Source organism: Henckelia pumila, chromosome 1 (genome assembly GCF_033568475.1).
Source record: "Henckelia pumila isolate YLH828 chromosome 1, ASM3356847v2, whole genome shotgun sequence".
NCBI classification, from domain to species: domain Eukaryota; kingdom Viridiplantae; phylum Streptophyta; class Magnoliopsida; order Lamiales; family Gesneriaceae; genus Henckelia; species Henckelia pumila.
Genome location: NC_133120.1, coordinates 72,775,603 through 72,793,319, shown reverse-complemented (window position 1 = coordinate 72,793,319; position 17,717 = coordinate 72,775,603). Strand labels below are relative to the sequence as shown.

Below are 17,717 nucleotides of genomic sequence, written 5' to 3'. Positions count from 1 at the left end.
GACGAAATATCTAAAGGTGGGGAGAATGTAGTAACCCGGAACCCATTTTAAGATAATAATATGTTAAACATGATTAAGGGTTGGTAATTGATCTATTTCGAAGTGTTATTGGACTTTGGAAGAGGAATTTGGGCTTTTGACTTTGGGCCAGATCGGAAGCTCCGATCCCAGTTCGGAAGCTCCGATCCTGACCACTTCGAAAGCAGATCGGATGCACGGAGATCGGACGTTCCGATCAGGAACGGAGGTTCCGATCTCAGCCAGCCAGCAATGCTCGATGACTCAGCCGTGAGTTTTGACAAGTGTTGATCGGGGGTTCGATCGGAAGTTCCGATCCCGGAACGGTGGTTCCGATCCCGACGTGTCGGACATGCACAGAATGAGCTGGAATCGGAAGCTCCGATCCCGAGATCGGTGGTTCCGATCGTTGCCGAGATTTTGGCTATAAATAGGGCTCATTTGCTTCAGTTTTGAAATACGAATTCCCGCGTTTCCTTCTTCAGTTATATAGTGTGAGTTATACACTTGAGGGCCCTATCGGTTATAATAGAGGTTCTGAAATAACCAAGGTGTGGTTATAGTCATCTGGGACTAGCGACTTCAAAGGGCTATCGACGGACGAAGGTATGGTCCGGGAATCTATTTAAGTTTTGGGAGTACTTATTAGCTTAGTTAAGGCTTATAGAATTTATGTAGTGATATGGTGAACTTTTGAATATAGGCTTGGAACCTAGGATCTACTTTACTTGAACTAGCCTAGAGGTACGTACACATTGACTGAGATTGCCAGCGAGTATACATGTTTATATGTTGCATTTATTTGGCATTATTATATGGCATGATGTATGATTTACCGTTTTCTATACTCATATGTCATGTGCATATACACGTTGAGCCTATACCTTGTTATACCTGATTATAGAGCCGCTCAGCTCTATACTCGATAGTCTGTCACTGAGAGTACCGCGACGGCGGGGGCATTTATGTCTGTCTACTCTGGTGTACTAGACGAGTGTGGTTGCACCCAGAGGTTGATCCGTGCGGTGGCAGCACTCATATGGCGCCGGTTCTGAGCATGATTTTTCAGATGATCTTTTACCAGTCATCATGTAGCATGCATTATATACATATGTTTACTCATGTCTATGTACTGGGCGTAGCGCTCACGTCCTAGTTGTTATCTTGGACACCCTATTCCATGGAGCAGGTCACAGGATGGACGGAGCTGGTAGTTCAAGGCAGGACTAGGGAGCAGGAGCCTTGAGGATTTTATTATACAGCAGGATTCGATATAACTGTATAATGTTTACTGTTTAAGATTTCAATTTGGTTGTATCACTACAGATTTAAGTCTGGATTATATTACTAAGCTGATATGTAAATTATGGATTATGTTTTCGCACGTTTTACTCTGTTAAGTATTTTGCTGTATTAAGTTTAATGCATGCTATTAGTTGCCAGTTAGTAGGTGATTCCATGCAGGGTCACTACAGTAAGGATCGAATTCCTCGTCAAATCATTGTATGCATTAGCTTATTGGCCAGGAATGGACCCAAAAATTTTGTTCAGGGAGAACAATTAAGGACATAACTATGTGTTGTTTTGCTCGGGTGACTTAATTTCTTTTTTTTTTCTATTTTTTATACATTAAATTTAGTCACTTTGTCAATATTCCCGTGAAAAATTTTAAAAATAAATAGATAAAAGCTTAACACCTAAAAAAACAATAGAGAGCTTAGAAAATTTTAGTTTTGATATAAATAAAAATTTGACTCCGTTATTGGATAAAATTCATAAAACAATCATGAATGTGCATTTTATACCAACTAAAAGACGACCAAAAAAATTATAACATTATCATCCATTCATAATAATTTATTATACAATTATTTGATGAGTTGCTAAATATATTTTCTTCAAAATATAATATATCATTATTACTTAAAATTGACATGGATCATATTTTATTTTATTAAAAACATAATATAAGTATATACTAATAATTTATATAAAAATTTGAGAGGGGGCCATGCCCCCCTAGACCCTACATGGGTCCGCCTCTGTTATTGGCAAATTAATATTTCCTAACTCATCCGTCATTTGCACTACATTATTGACTAATTAATATTTTTCTCATTAATATATTGAATTTTTCCTAACAATGTAAGTTTACCACGAAATAAAAATAGGAATATAAAATAATAAATCTATTCCATTCAAATGATTGATATAAAAAAAATTAAAACATAAATAAAATAAAATTATTTTTAATTATCAAATTATTTCTTAACTAAAATTCAAAACAATAGCTACTCAAAAATCTATTCTATCTATTCTATTTTATTAAAGTTAAGAGGTTGGTACGTTGGTATGTCTATAACTTCTTTTAATTTTGCCATTTAGTTTATATTTAATTATCAAAACATTATTTTTATTTTGTTAATTGATAACTACTTATTTATATAAATGTCATTTTCACTATATTTTTTCGTCTTTTTATGGATTTTTTTTTTACAAAAATGTCATTTTTTAATTTCACTATTTATTATTATCTTTATTTTCAATTTTAAAAAATTGACAGTCGAACGCACGCAACGCATGCATCCGAATATTAATATTTATTATAAATTAAAGAAATATTTATTATATTTATCTTTCCAATAAAGCTAATATAATTATTAATCTTAATTTAATAATTATTATTCTTATTAGTATTTTATTTATTAAAATAACTGTCTTTTAATATAATATTATGATAATTATTATTTAACAATTATTTTATTATATTATACATTTTTATAATATCATGCGATTATTAAATTATAATTTTATTTATTTATAATTAATATCATCATCATTATTCAATTATCATAATTTTATATTTATAAATGATAGTGATTTATTTGATAATATTTATTATTTTTATGATTATTATATTAGGTATTTTATCTATTTTCTATTAAAAGAGCCAATAAAAGGGTTAAAATTCTTGACTATGAATTTTCGATTGAGCACTTTATTTGTTATTGGTGTGTGCTTTTAGCGTGGACAATGTGTGAAAAAAATGAGAACCAAAATAGGGTAAATTTGAATTATTGATTTATTAATTAGATTGGTCAATGTTTTTATTTTTCCGAGTTGCATTGATTATATTTAATTAGATTAATCAATTTGCACAATTTACGAGTTGTCATCTTTGTTGTTTGTGTTGCATTTATATTTTGCATCATTTAAGAATGAGTGACATTTGTGCTTTTAGCGTTGACAATGTGTGAAAAATTGAGAGCAAAAATAGGGGTAAGTTTGGATTATTGATTTATTAAGATTGGTCAATGTTTTTTTATTTTTTATGTGTTGCATTGTAGTTGCTTAAAGTTATATATATGTGATACTTTATTATAAATAAATAATTAATTAATAATTTTTTATTATTTAATTTTAAAATTAAAATAAAATCTAAATATTTTAGCTTGATCTAATTGTATCCCCAATATGCTTAAGGATGAGAGCATGCTTGGTTATGGTTGCCAAATTATGAATCAAAATTAATGCATTTAAAGTTGAAGAGAATTAATTAGAGTCAACTTTATTCTTGTTTTATATATATATATATATATATATATATATATATAACTTTAATATGATAATATTAAATTCAATACAGAAGACCATATGGATATAAATAAATATAAATAACGACAATAAATTTACTGGAACAAAAGTAAACCAAAGGATAGAAAACCAAAGTTCGAAAAACCAATAAATACTTATGCTAAAATAAACTTGTTAAATAAAATATAATTTTCAATGTCATTTAGTACTTGAGTTTTCAAAATTCATATTGTTATCCAAATTTTGTGGTCATCAAATGAGAGAGATTGTTGGGAACAAAAACACAATCAATCTTACTTTGATGGTAACGAAGCTTGTTAGCATTTTTAACATGTTTACGCAACTGTATAGTTGATAGATCAAATTTTGGAAGTTTTGAAAAGATTAAACTCAAATTCAGCTAAGATGAATTTCTGGCGAGTTGGAGTATTTCGATGATATCTCATATATCGATAATCCAAATGATCAGCCGTCAAGTCGGTTGAACAGTCAACTCAAAAATCTATAAACCATAGTTCATGTCGGCAGAGCGCATTTGTATTTTATCCAGGCAAAAATATTGGTCTCAATATCTACCTGGGTTGAATTAAAACATCAATTAACCATCTTAGTAAAACCAGCTCTGGTATTTTGTCCGTATCTCTTAGCTCGATTATCGAAATAGAATGATTCAACATGTGTTACAAGACAAACAGTGATCTACAAATTATTTTGACAAATCGAAGTCTGAATCGAACATTACAAAGCTAATAAATAACATTGAAGTTGCCGGTTATGTACTCGAATTCAGCTAAATTGAATCTCTAAAGCAGCCAAGTATTTTGATATTTTACGTGAGAGATACGCTCATGTATAAAACAATATAGCTATGGTAATTATGTTATAATTCAAAACTATCGTTCTCATGTTCTGTTATAAGTTACATGGTTGGATGCAAAACGGAACAGTATCTCTTGGTGTAAACATGAAACATATGAAGAAAACAAACGAAATCACAGTAAAACTTCAAGATTTTATCGATTTATTAAATTTCTTGGTTTTGTGATATTTTTATGCATATTTTGTTATTCTTGCTTTCATAGGAAGCTTAGAGATCATTTGAAACCAATGAAACTGTTTTATGCATATTTCATTTCTTGAATGAGTGTCAAGAAGTTTTGTTAGCGGAGAACAATAATATTTTTGAGGTAATTAAAGATGATGTCACTTTTGTAATCTTTTAGATTTATTACTCGATCTTCACACAATCCTTGTATTATTTTAAATTAATATTGCGAAAATTGGGGGGGGAGATGTGAAATAACGTGATAAAGAAACAAATAGCACCATATATACGAACCGGTAAAATTTGATGGATGAAATCCCCATTGTCACAAGAAATAAATGTATTTTTAAAATATTTTTTGGAGTTGATATCTGAATAAGGTCAGTGTTGTTTTTCTGCCTGACTGAGTTTTGGCTTCTAATTCTTCAATGGCATCAAAGACAAAAAACAATATGGTTGAGATAATTTTTTCTCTTTGATTTCCTTCCCTTCGAGAAAAAAAAAAGTTAATAAAATTAATTTTTTTTGTTTTAATACATTATTGTAGATTCAATGAATGACAATAACTTATTTTTCAAATCAAAGATATAATGGTGGGTTGCGACGGGTTGTAGGTCGTCCCGTCCCGCTAGCCCTTTTGACACATCTAATTTTGAGCACACTATCCTATAAAATTTATTTACGGACAAGGGGGATGTACGGTCAAAATTTAAAAACATGGGAATATATGTGCACACGACTTAAAAACACGGGAAGTTAATAGAATATTATTCTTTTTTCATAGGTTGTTTTTAGCAATTATGAAATTTCATAGAGGTATTATATGCAATTAAATTTTTTTTTATTCTCGATGATCTGTTTGTGATTCTGATTTTCAAATATTAAGCATTATAACCTTGTTCGTACATGCTTTTAGGGTACACATGCTCAAAATTTGAAAACACATAGAGTTAATAAATATTTTTTTTGCAAAACAGAATAATTTAAACCCTTTTCTTGTCGGTAGTTAATAATATTTGGTCAACTGTTAAATAAATTTTTTTATAGGGAGTTATCGAAAATCTTAATATTTCATAGGGATAGTGTATGCGATTAAATTCACATGCTAGGTATATTAGAGTGAGGTTTGGTTCAAGAGTTAAATGACATCAGTATTTCAGAATTATTATTTATTGGTTAAATATTAATGGATGAATATATATATGATTTTGGAATTTATACATAATCAGGTGTATTTTACAATGTACATATTCCTTTGTTGATTTTTTTTCTTATATATATATTTGAAAGTTTTACGCCACACCAGATAAAATTTATAGTACAAAAATCTTTTTATTGGAGTATACAAGAAGAAGATGAGTAAGCGAAGTTAAGATTGATATATTAACAATCAGTTAATAGAGAACAAAAAATTATATATATTATTTGAAGGATGATTTTTTAATGAGCGGGAGGTATAATGACATGAATTGATATTGAGAAGTCAATAATTATTTTCTTTAATGTGAAAAAATATTTAAAAATATAAAATTTCATAAATATATAAAATATATCACGTGATAATAACTATATCTACAAAAATTTTCATCTTTAATTTGTTTTATCTGTAATTGTACAATTGAACCAATATTTATAAATATAGTTTGTCAAACACGAGATATAAACAAAGCAAAAAAATAGATTACGGTAGGGTTTATTACTTGTGTGATATCGAACTAAATCATTCTTCTTAAAATAATGTGAATTAGATAGTGATATCGATGATTATTTTAAATTCATACCACGTTTTACAACATATAATTAAATAACATATATCACTATTTAAAAGCAATGTTATGTAAATTATATATAGAATAGAAAGAATAAATGATTTAATCGCATTTAATTATTTGAAGTCAATTACTGAAATAAAAGATTACCAAATTGATGCTAAAATAAGGAAAACTCGGAAATCATTGGTGATTAACACATCATAAGTATCGAGCTTTAAGATAATAAAAAACAGGTATATAAGCAACATGACCGAGAAAAAGAGATAAATAAACAATAAGAAATAACAAGAATTGCAAGTTTGTGATTGTTTTTTTAAAAATAATGAATTTATGAATATTGTTAGCCATATTTGTGTTACGATTATTATGTTCCAAAATATTTGACATAAACTTTCTTTTTTATTCAATTGAATAACTAATATGATGCAAGCGAAGTGCTTTCACGTGCTCAGCACATGTTCTTTACTAGTTATATTAAATAAGAAAACATTTTATAAATATAAAAAACTTTGGAGTGGGAATGATCATCCCATTTAAAATTGGGAATAGTCATTGCAATTAGAATGAACATTCTCATTATAAATTCAAACCAAACATGATTGTAGTGAATGAGATGAGAATGTTCATTCCAATGTTTTCATAATCGGACCTGTAATTGAACTGTTGAACCGATTTTTCAGTTTTTGATCGGTTCGACCGATCAAACTGTTTTAAAAGTGTTACGAACTGGACCCGTGATCGGTTCCCAAACGGTCCGATCCGATTTTGAAAACACAACTCATTCCATTCCTACCACATTCTATCCTTACAAACATGCCCAAACTTTGTACCATGGAACTTACAATTGTTTTTAATAAGCTTACCAAACATCACAAATTCTGATCTTTTAGTTTTTTTAAAAATATATATATCCATTAGTGGTATCATTAGTTAATTAATAATAAAAAAAAAAACCCCAAGAAAACGTAGAAAAGAAGGGGAACAATGCATCGCCTCTTTCTGTTCTTCGATTGTCATACACAAACCTGGGAAATTATCGGCAAATAAAATACACTACAAGAGAATGTCTAGCTCCGAGAATGATGGGATTGAATCAAGAAAAGAAATTTCAGAAAGGGAAGGAAATATATTAAGTTTCTTAGACTCCACGGATAGTTACCTGATGCTCATGGATTCTTTGTCTTCAACTCTCCGCCAGGTATAAAAGGCTACTAATTTTCTTGATCCCAGTTTCCTCAGGTTCTAATCGACGAAAGATTGGATTTTTTTAGCATTTTATTGCACATTTCTCTAATGGATAGTGGTGTTAAAATTACCTTGTCATCTAATCATGTGCTTGAAAGCTGTAATCCTGATTATTGGATTAGAAGTTATAAGGGCTCTAATTGATAAGGGGGACGAAAGAATAATTATCCAGCAATATCATGTTGCTGCATCTGGTTTTGGCTAGGATTATGATTCTTGAACTGCATGTTTTAAGAGCAATTTGGCTTATGACTTTTCAAATTTCATATGTAATGATTCTAGAAAATACCTCGAAAATATGCTAAGACTCCTAGAGTTTTTTTGTTTTGGGTCATACAGGGCTGGCTGGAATTAGCCAGTGCTCGGCATTCGATGGGTGCATCTCGCATCAACAGCACCTTGTTCGATCTCAAGTCTCATCATGCTTCAACGACTTTGCAAGTGCACCAGTGTGATGGTATTTATTGCTTGGAAAACTCTATCTATTTGGAACTTTGTGCATTCTGTGGATTTAACCATTTTTATGTGTTGGAAGTTATGCAATCAATGTAGGAAGTCAAATGCTGTGGTTTTATATTCATTCATTCATTCATCAGAGATTGAACTTTTAAGAGAGAATAAAGAAGACTGAACTTCGTGAAAAAGCAGTTTTCCTGGGATCAATCGAACGGAGAAACAATCAGAAGCAAGAGGACATATAATATACTTGAAAATCCATCTAAAATCAAGAAAGGAAAAACCATGGATGCTCTGAAAAATTGTTTGTTGGTATCATTAAAGTTGTGTGACAATTACAAGAGGAAATTTTTGTAATATTGTCTTGAACCTTGGTATTCAAACGCCCGTGGAAGATTTTGAATTTACTGTGTTCACAGATAGTCCTGATATGGGTTTACCCAACTTCATGTTGTGCAAATGGGCATCCTCTGATGATTCCGAAAGGAGCCCTGAGGAAGCCAAATTTGAGGAGGATGAACTGCTGCAGAACAAGTCTAAAATTCCACAGCTGCTGCATAGGCATACATCTCAAAACTCTGGTATACTTTGGATTTCCTACTTCTAACCAGGTTGTTTATAATGATGAGTGAGTAGAAGTTTGATTATGGGACGTGTTAATCTTTTCGGCCTCCATGAGTTTGTCCATGGTTGTCCAAGGAAGGCATCCGTGGTTTTCTTTCTTGCCTGTTATTATTCTGAAACTGTATTAATCGTTAATTATTACTGTATAAAATTTGATTTTCCTACAGAAAGTGACGAGAGAAACTAGCAACAAATTTGGCAGTTTGGCCAACAATAATCTAGATTGCTCAAGCTCTTGTATTTCTCTTTCGGCAATATATCACAATGACCACGTAATTATATAGGTCATTTACACGTGTGAAGCCTAGTGATTTGACGATTTCACCCATAAACAGAAAAAAAAAAAAAGGTATTTCATGCTAACAAGTGATGCTTTAGTGGTGATATTATAACCATACCAATATTTGATTCGTTATTTTTTAGAAAATAGTCAAGAAGAGATGGGAGTTCTTTTCCTTGCTTTGTTTTTTCATACTTTTTTTTTTTATTTGTCGGTTGATGGTTTATTTATTTATTTTTGTTTGTGCTTTGGTCCTGAAGATTCCAAGGAGACCAGTTCTGAAGGTGGTGGATCTCCTGTTTCGGTCGTTAATCAAGTAAGCTGTCAATTATCCCTCACATGCATTGTTGAAACAGGTGTTCATCGTGGCTCAGAGAAGTCATAATCGCGTATCCTGTGACTAATGAGTCACTGATCCCTACATGTATAATTCTTTAAAGGCAATAACATCGAAAAATTTCAATACTTTCAAATCTTTATTAATGATCATATTCTGGTTTCTAATTTTTTTTGGTACTGTATTCACATGTGAGATATTTTGGAGTTAGGGCGTTTGAGCAAGAATGATTGTGATGTAGAAGAGCAAAGTATGAGAAGTTTGCCCCTCAAACGCAAAAATTTTCGAACTTACTTTAAGTTGTTCTGAGATATGATTTTCGGCTGTTAAAAGACATTAAGTCATAGTCGTAGCCTAAATTTTTCATTCTGCTCCGGAATAGGATTGTGTGTATGAATACTGTTTGATTGGCCATTGAATATCGACAGGCTCAACTAGAACGAAGCAAGTCGTTATCTATGTTCGGAACGTTGGTATCTCCTAAGCTTCGTGCAACTCAACTATCATTTGAGAGGGGTATATGCCGCCTTCTTTCCTGCTTAGACTTCTAATTATTTGACGACATGTTAGTGATTCTATTCATCAATCTTTTATGTTTCGGGCAGCTCTGGAAATATTGGTGGAGATATCAAATGTCAGAGCATCTTTGCTACACTCTCACGATCGAGTGCAGAATGACCTCAAGACGGACAAATGATAACTGCCGGTGTATCGTCTGACTGATCCATTTTGTGAGATGGAGATGAATGCAGCAGCCATTTTCGCTCTTGTAATAGCAGTTTTTATTTGACATATTTAGTGAACTTTTACTTGTACACTAAATTATTCTTTTAATTTCGAAACAATAATTGCAATTGGTTTCTTAACTCGTCTTCAGAGTGAGAAAATGTAGAGCTGAGACGATTATTAGGAGGCAGTTTTACGATTTAATGGACAAAAAATTGCTATCCATTGTTTTTAGCGATTCGCAATTAGCATCATTAATTGTTTCGTGGGATGAGCTGATAATTGGATATGTACTTTTTGCATGTAGGTAGTGCTTGGGAGAGCTACTAAGGAGCACTTACAAAAGTTTGTAAAAAAAAGGGAAAATTGCATATATCACCCCTGTGAAATCTCGAGTTTGCTAATAACACCCTGTGAAATTTTTGTAAGCTAATAACCCCCGTGATTCAAAATTTGTAGCATACACACCCTTACCAGTTAAAAATTGACAAAAATACACTTACTTAAATAAATAATTAAATTAATTTTGTTTTATAATTCTATATTTAATTGAGTAAAATAATCAAATTTTATTTAAATAACTATGAAAATTATATATAATTATTTTATCATAATATTTGTCATACACGAAATATATTTTAATATTAAATTGTATTATAACATTGAGGGCATTTTAGTCATTTTTTAGCCAGAAGGGGGTGTATGTTACAGATTTAGAATCATAAGGGGATTCTAGCTCAAAAAATTTTCATAGGGGGTTATCAGCAAACACTCGATTTCACAGGGATGATATATGCAATTTTTTCTAAAAAAAATGCTGAGAAGTGTTTCTTAAAAAGTTTCTCATACTCTACCGTAGTGTCTCAACTTAAGGGTTGATATCATTAAACTAGTAAAAAGTTTCATACACGTTATGTTGCATTGAGAAAATACGATAAGAATGACAGGTGAGTACTAGGGAAGATGTGCTCAAATTTTTGCAAGATGTCAACTAAGTACGAGTGAACGTATCCCTTTGATAAGTTGTAATCACTGTTCTAAAAAGTTTGATTAAGCAAATTTTTGCAAGATGTCAACTACCTACGAGTGAACGTATCCCTTTGATAAGTTGTAATCACTGTTCTAAAAAGTTTGATTAAGTCTCACTTAATCTCGTTTAAGCTTGAAGCTTCTGCAAAACGCTTCGCTTCGACCAAAAGCGGTAAAAAAAACTGTCAGACATAGGTTGACCATGTCTAATGTCATTAAATACGTTTAAATGTTACTTTTCTAAATACTAAAATTGATTAATAAAACGAAAAATGATCATAAATTAGTGATTTTATTAGTAAGTGATTGTTAGCAATATTATAAGTGTACAATATTATATGGTTAAGTGTAGCGATAATGTGAAATTGTGAATGCAGTACATATTGAGGGATTTTACAGCTAAAGTTTTAAAGTAGACCAATTAATTTAGTTTATGTTCGATGTCACGAGATATGAAATGAATGATGAAATAAATTGAATTAGAATCTAAAAAAAATTAATGCATTACAGTTGAATTTATTAAAAATTAATTCATTACCCTTGAATTTATTATATTTATTCATTATTTACTCTGTTAATTTGTTTGAGATGACTAAAATTATAATTTAAATAAAAAACATTTTTTTACGCTTAAGCTCGAAGTACTCGTGCTTAAGCTTAAAAAAATTGAATCTTGGCTTTCACGCTTCGACATGTTTCACGCTTTTTAGAACCTTGTAATCAATAATCATGACCCTTGTGGCCCTTTTCACCAACTACTTCCTTGTAAAATATGAGAAGATGAGTTGTTATCTCGAGGGCCTGTTTGAAGTTATTGACTAAGACTTGATTGATTTTTTTTAGGATATCACTTTTGGGTTTCACATTTTGGCTCATAAGATATCTCACGATTCACTATCTATCGTTCTTATGGTTTCATCGATATTTTTACATCAATTTACTTTTATACTCTCTCTTTTCCCCCTTTTACTACCGCCCAAAAATTTTCATCTTCTCTCCCATTATGTCCGCGGAAAACATTGACGCGCCTTTGGTTTTTGGAAACAAAGTAACACTTCATTATGAATACAACGATCAAAGAATATATGGATTTATCAAACCATCTAAATCTGGAAGGTACGTTCTTATTTCTTTCTTGTATTGTTTTTCATATTATTTGAATAACTGCATCTATATGTGTCTTAAATTATTTTTATCCATCTATAATAAATTTATCATATCTTTCACTCAAAACGGTACCTAAAGATATTGTCATAAAAATGCATCAAAAAATGGATAAATGAAGGTTCAATTTTTTCACCGGACACCACTTGTAAGGAAAATTATTCATAACATAAAATTTACCATAAACATAGAGGGTTCATAATCTTAGCAAAATTCACCACTTAACCCGCCATCAAGTAAAAAAAATTAAAATGTCAATAAAAAAGAGAATATACACACACATCTATGTCTATGCTATTATAAAGGAGAGAGATGAACAATAACGGTATTTGATGAGAATTTTTGTCATTAACCAACAATGACCTTAGTTTGTTTTTTAGTTTTTTCAATTTTTTGATTTACTTTTTTTTTTTGTTTTTTACAAAACCGATCATATTTTACAATTTAATTGCAAAAATTTACGAAACAAAAATAAATTAAATCAGAACCGCATTTGTACAAGCGCACAACGCGTGCTAAGAACCGTTAGTCATATATTATTTATGAGCAAGTCCCGTGTCTTATCTGTGAAACGAGTCAATCTTGTTCATATTTATAAAAATAAAAAAAATAATACTTTGCATCAGTGTGGATCGGGTAGGGACCTATCCCGTGACCCTCCTACACAATTCTCGTCCCGATAAGAATAGGAAACATGTTTTTCTCCCTCCCGTACCCAACACATAAGCGAAACCCAAATATTCGAGATCATGTCGAGTAGAGAAAGTACATCACGATAATTTATTCTTCATGTCCAAAAACCCAAAAAAATATTTTACTGTTTTATTTTAAAAAAATTATTTAGAAACTCATATGTCTAAAGAAAAATAAACACATTCACAATATTTTACTTAGAAACAATTTTTTTTTATTTTAAATATTTTTCTAATATATATATATATATATATATATATAATATTTCTAAATAAAAAACAAAACATTAGCATATAAGTGCATGACAAGATCATTATATATGTTCATGATTAAATATGATGATTATTAAAACTATAAGTATTGTACGCAGTAGCTAAGATCAGCCACATTTTTCATGAAATATATTGTTCGCACACAAACCCATTTTCAAATCAAAAGATGCGATTAACATATGAAAGTTATGTATTTTCACATTTGTGTAAAAAAAACATCAACCGTGCACTGTATATTTATTGATAAAATGTTCGGGATACAAATTACGAATTAACATATAAATTTGTTAATATCGAAGGACAAATTGTATCTCTTATTACGCATATTTGTTATAATTAAATAATTACAAGTATTAATTAATCAAATTATTAACATTTTTTAAAAAATATATACACAAAAATAAAATGTTATTTCGTAATTATAATATTCGATCATTTGAACCATAAAATAATTACGAGAAATAAGTCTACAATTAATATCTGTTGGGCTGAAGGCCATAACCTTTAGCCCAATATATTAATAAAATTGATATACCTCAATAAAGTGATCTCCTTGGATGAGCTGATGAAACTCCTCCAATAGAATATGAGTTGATGCTGACCTGAAACCACGAACAAGAGTGTTAAGGGGGGGCCGAAAGGTGCTCTGGCGTATCCCCTCCGACGCTCAAGTCAGATGCTAGGATAGCGAAATATAGAGAGTGGTGTGTGCGCACGAGTAAAAAAATTAGGATCCAAATAATGAAAGTGAACCTGATATTTATAGGAGAGAACTCCGAATCTTACGCTTACCTTCCTTAACAGGAACCCGAGAATCCCGGGATTGCAATCCCGAATATATAGGCGGATATCTCGTCTGAATCTAGCTTGACCGTGAAAATATCGACATGTACATTTTATCCGAGCTGACCTGTCATCACTAAGACTCTATATTGCTGCTCCCCCGGGGGTCATATGAAAAGGGGTGAGTGAGTTATTACTGAACTCCTGAACTCGCCCTAAACATTGATCCTAACATCTTAACTTGCTCACCAAGGTTGTCGAACCCATTTACTAAGCTAACTCCCTACTAATATTGGGGCTGAGCTGAGCCCCAAGCTCCCGAGCTGAGCTCCCGACTCGAGATGGAAATTATGGTGGGGGAGCTTGGCCGAGCTCCGAGCTCCCGAGCTGATCTCCCGACCCGAGCTGGAAATTATGGTGGGGGAGCTTGGCCGAGCTCCGAGCTCCCGACCCGAGCTGGAAATTATGCTGGGGGAGCTTGGCCGAGCTCCGAGCTCCCGAGCTGAGCTCCCGAGCTGAGCTCCCGACCCGATTCTGGTTGATTAGGGATGTTCCTTTTATATTAGGGTCATTGATGAATTGAGGTGGTTTCCTCCTCCGGGTATCACAAGTCCCTCCCATAAAAGTCGAATTGAGGTCAAAGACTCGAACTTCGTTTTTATTCTGAGATGACCCTAAAAGAATGCCGAGCTGAGGTGCTCCGCCGAGCCCAGCTGTCACTCTGACAAGCACTAGGTAACGGTAACTTTTCCAAAGAATCTGAGCCGTACACCTGTCTAAATTCAACGGTTCGATTTAACCCGAGCTTTCTATAAATAGCCCCTTGCTGTGAAAACTTCATTTTCACTTTCTTCACTTCTTACTTCTGTAAATTCTCTCTCGATTTCCTTTTTCCAAGCTTCATCGCTTTCTTACCTTTCTCCCAAGTTTCCGAGCTTCCTAAGTAAGTATTTCTTTCATGGCCACTTCTTCCCGAGCTCACTCTGGAAGCTCAGACGAAGTATTCCGTGAGGTGGATCAATTTGATTCCCTCGCTCTTACTCCCGCAGGAGAGCCTACAGGCCAGGCCCCTGCTCGCCCCTCGAACTCAGCTCAGGATTTTGACTCGGGCAATGACCCTGATGTCCCTGCGGCGCCGTGGTTTGAGCTATATCCTTCCGAGCTAGATGCTTCGGACGAGGACAAAATAAGAGCTCTATCCCATGCTCCCAAGGAATATGAGTTCATTATTCCTGACCTTGATGACCGAGCTGACAATCCCCCAGAGGGATATTACACCTTTTATGTAGATCAATTAGAAGCTGGTCTTAGGTTTTCCCTGCCCCTCATCTTCCAGCAACTCAGCCGTTATTATGAGCTTTACTTAGGGCAGTTCACCCTAACTCCTTCCGAACCTTGTGCAGCTTTATAGTTCTCTTCAGAACATTAGACTTTGAAGTAACTTGTTTTACTATCTGTAACTTTTTGTTCCCCAAACGCTCTGAGGAGGGCCCTTTTTACTTCTCTTGCCGACCTAATTGTAAATTTTTTAAGGGCTCTCCCAGTTCAAACAAAAACTGGAAAAACTCTTTCTTTTTTGTTCATCCCTCCGATGCCTGGGACATATGCTCAGCTTGGAGGGAAACTCTCCCCCTCCTGCCTGTTCCTGCCCCGGGCTTTCGACAGGGGGAGTTGTTTATCGGAGCCCTAAGGGCTATAGGGGGAAGGTGCTTCGATACTTTTGCCCTTCTGGCAGAAGATCTGCTCTGTCACCATGGGCTCAGCTCGGCTGATGTCTCGGTCCGAGGAAACTTAGGTATGGCCCTTCCCCGCCCTTGCTCTCTCTCTCTTTTTTATTTTTTATTTTTACTGACCTCCTTTCTACTTTTGCTCCCATCTTGGTACTTGGCTTACTCCCAGACGTTCCTTCATGTCTCCTTTGCCTCTGTGCATCCTCCAAATTCACATACTTCTCAGCTCGACTAAGGAGCTCATCATAAGTCAAAGGAGGCTTCTTGACCAAAGATTTGAAAAACTCTCCTCCGCTCAACCCTTGAGTGAAAGAGTTTACCAAGGTATCAGCAGTGGCCGCAGGTACTTCCAAAGCTGCTGTATTGAAGCGCTGAACATACTCCCTCAAAGGTTCCACCTCAGATTGCTTCAGATTAAACAAACTAAGAGAGGTCTTCAAATATTTTTTGCTACTCGCAAATTGGTGTAAAAAGGCTGAGCTGAAGTCATTGAAACTTCGAATGCTACCCGGCTGTAAAAGGTTGAACCATTGCTGAGCTGATCTCACCAGAGTGGTGAGGAAGATCCGGCATTTAATTGCATCCGTATATCTGTGCAACAGGGCTGCATTTTCAAACCTTCCCAAATGTTCCTCTGGATCTGAGCTCCCATCATACTCCCCTAAGGTGGGTTGCTTAAAATTCGCACGGAGTTCTTCATCTAAAATAGCCCGAGCAAAAGGGCTTTCCCTCTGTATCGGCCCAGGCCGACCTCCGACTTGCCGACCCAATCTCCTGATCTCTTCCCACATCGCATCCATTTGGTTTGGCTAACCTCCAGGTGGAGGGGGAGGAGGTGGTGGATTCTGACCCATGGCTGTTTGCACCGTTTGAGTGATGAACTGGCTGAGCTGATCTACAGTCATGTCCGCCACATTTCCTCCTCCCCTCCCTCTTCCTCTTCCTCTTCCCGCCATATCTATGCCTTAGCTTAAATTTCCCACGGACGGCGCCAATTGATATACCTCAATAAAGTGATCTCCTTGGATGAGCTGATGAAACTCCTCCAACAGAAGATGAGCTGCTGCTGACCTGAAACCACGAACAAGAGTGTTAAGGGGGGGCCGGAAGGTGCTCCGGCGTATCCCCTCTAACGCTCAAGTCAGATGCTAGGATATCGAAATATAGAGAGTGGTGTGTGCGCACGAGTAAAAAAATTAGGATCCAAATAATGAAAGTGAACCTGGTATTTATAGGAGAGGACTCCGAATCTTACGCTTACCTTCCTTATCAGGAACCCGAGAATCCCGGGATTGCAATCCCGAATATATAGGCGGATATCTCGTCTGAATCTAGCTTGACCATGAAAATATCGACATGTACATTTTATCCGAGCTGACCTGTCATCACTAAGACTCTATATTGCTGCTCCCCCGGGGGTCATATGAAAAGGGGTGAGTGAGTTATTACTGAACTCCTGAACTCGCCCTAAACATTGATCCTAACATCTTAACTAGCTCACCAAGGTTGTCGAACCCATTTACTAAGCTAACTCCCTACTAATATTGGGGCTGAGCTGAGCCCCAAGCTCCCGAGCTGAGCTCCCGACCCGAGCTGGAAATTATGGTGGGGGAGCTTGGCCGAGCTCCGAGCTCCCGAGCTGATCTCCCGACCCGAGCTGGGAATTATGGTGGGGGAGCTTGGCCGAGCTCTGAGCTCCCGACCCGAGCTGGAAATTATGCTGGGGGAGCTTGGCCGAGCTCCAAGCTCCCGACCCGGTTCTGGTTGATTAGGGATGTTCCTTTTATATTAGGGTCATCGATGAGTTGAGGTGGTTTTCTCCTCCGGGTATCAAAAATATATTACAAATATTAATTTAAGCCGGGTCAAAAATCCCGTCGAAAAGATGTTTTATTCTCGATTCATCTTCCGATATCGATTGAGAAGAGAAAAATCCCGAAAATTTAAGT

At 34.3% G+C, this 17,717-nt stretch overlaps 2 protein-coding genes across 2 annotated transcripts; one reads left to right on the top strand and one right to left on the bottom strand.

Moving 5' to 3' along the window:
* The first annotated feature begins 7,400 nt into the window (after positions 1-7,400).
* On the top strand, positions 7,401-10,322 carry LOC140875619 (uncharacterized). Its single transcript, XM_073279346.1, has 6 exons — positions 7,401-7,627; positions 8,014-8,131; positions 8,550-8,711; positions 9,295-9,350; positions 9,800-9,887; positions 9,977-10,322. The coding sequence occupies exons 1-6, from the start codon at positions 7,493-7,495 to the stop codon at positions 10,066-10,068; spliced, it is 651 nt and encodes a 216-aa protein (XP_073135447.1). The 5' UTR covers positions 7,401-7,492; the 3' UTR covers positions 10,069-10,322.
* A 5,141-nt stretch (positions 10,323-15,463) lies between these two features.
* On the bottom strand, positions 15,464-16,568 carry LOC140864937 (uncharacterized). Its single transcript, XM_073269371.1, has 2 exons — positions 15,892-16,568; positions 15,464-15,551 (listed from the first exon to the last, which is right to left on the bottom strand). Exons 1-2 carry the CDS (start codon positions 16,566-16,568, stop codon positions 15,464-15,466), a joined length of 765 nt encoding a protein of 254 aa, XP_073125472.1.
* Positions 16,569-17,717: the final 1,149 nt, after the last annotated feature.

Coding starts and splice junctions, on each gene's coding strand:
- LOC140864937 (XM_073269371.1), bottom strand. CDS start 16,568: ATGGATGCGATGTGGGAAGAGATCAGGAGATTGGGTCGGCAAGTCGGA. Junction 15,552..15,891: donor GGAGCAAAAGTAGAAAGGAG/GTCAGTAAAAAT, acceptor ATTTACAATTAG/GTCGGCAAGAGAAGTAAAAA.
- LOC140875619 (XM_073279346.1), top strand. CDS start 7,493: ATGTCTAGCTCCGAGAATGATGGGATTGAATCAAGAAAAGAAATTTCA. Junction 7,628..8,013: donor TGTCTTCAACTCTCCGCCAG/GTATAAAAGGCT, acceptor TGGGTCATACAG/GGCTGGCTGGAATTAGCCAG. Junction 8,712..9,294: donor GCATACATCTCAAAACTCTG/GTATACTTTGGA, acceptor TTGGTCCTGAAG/ATTCCAAGGAGACCAGTTCT.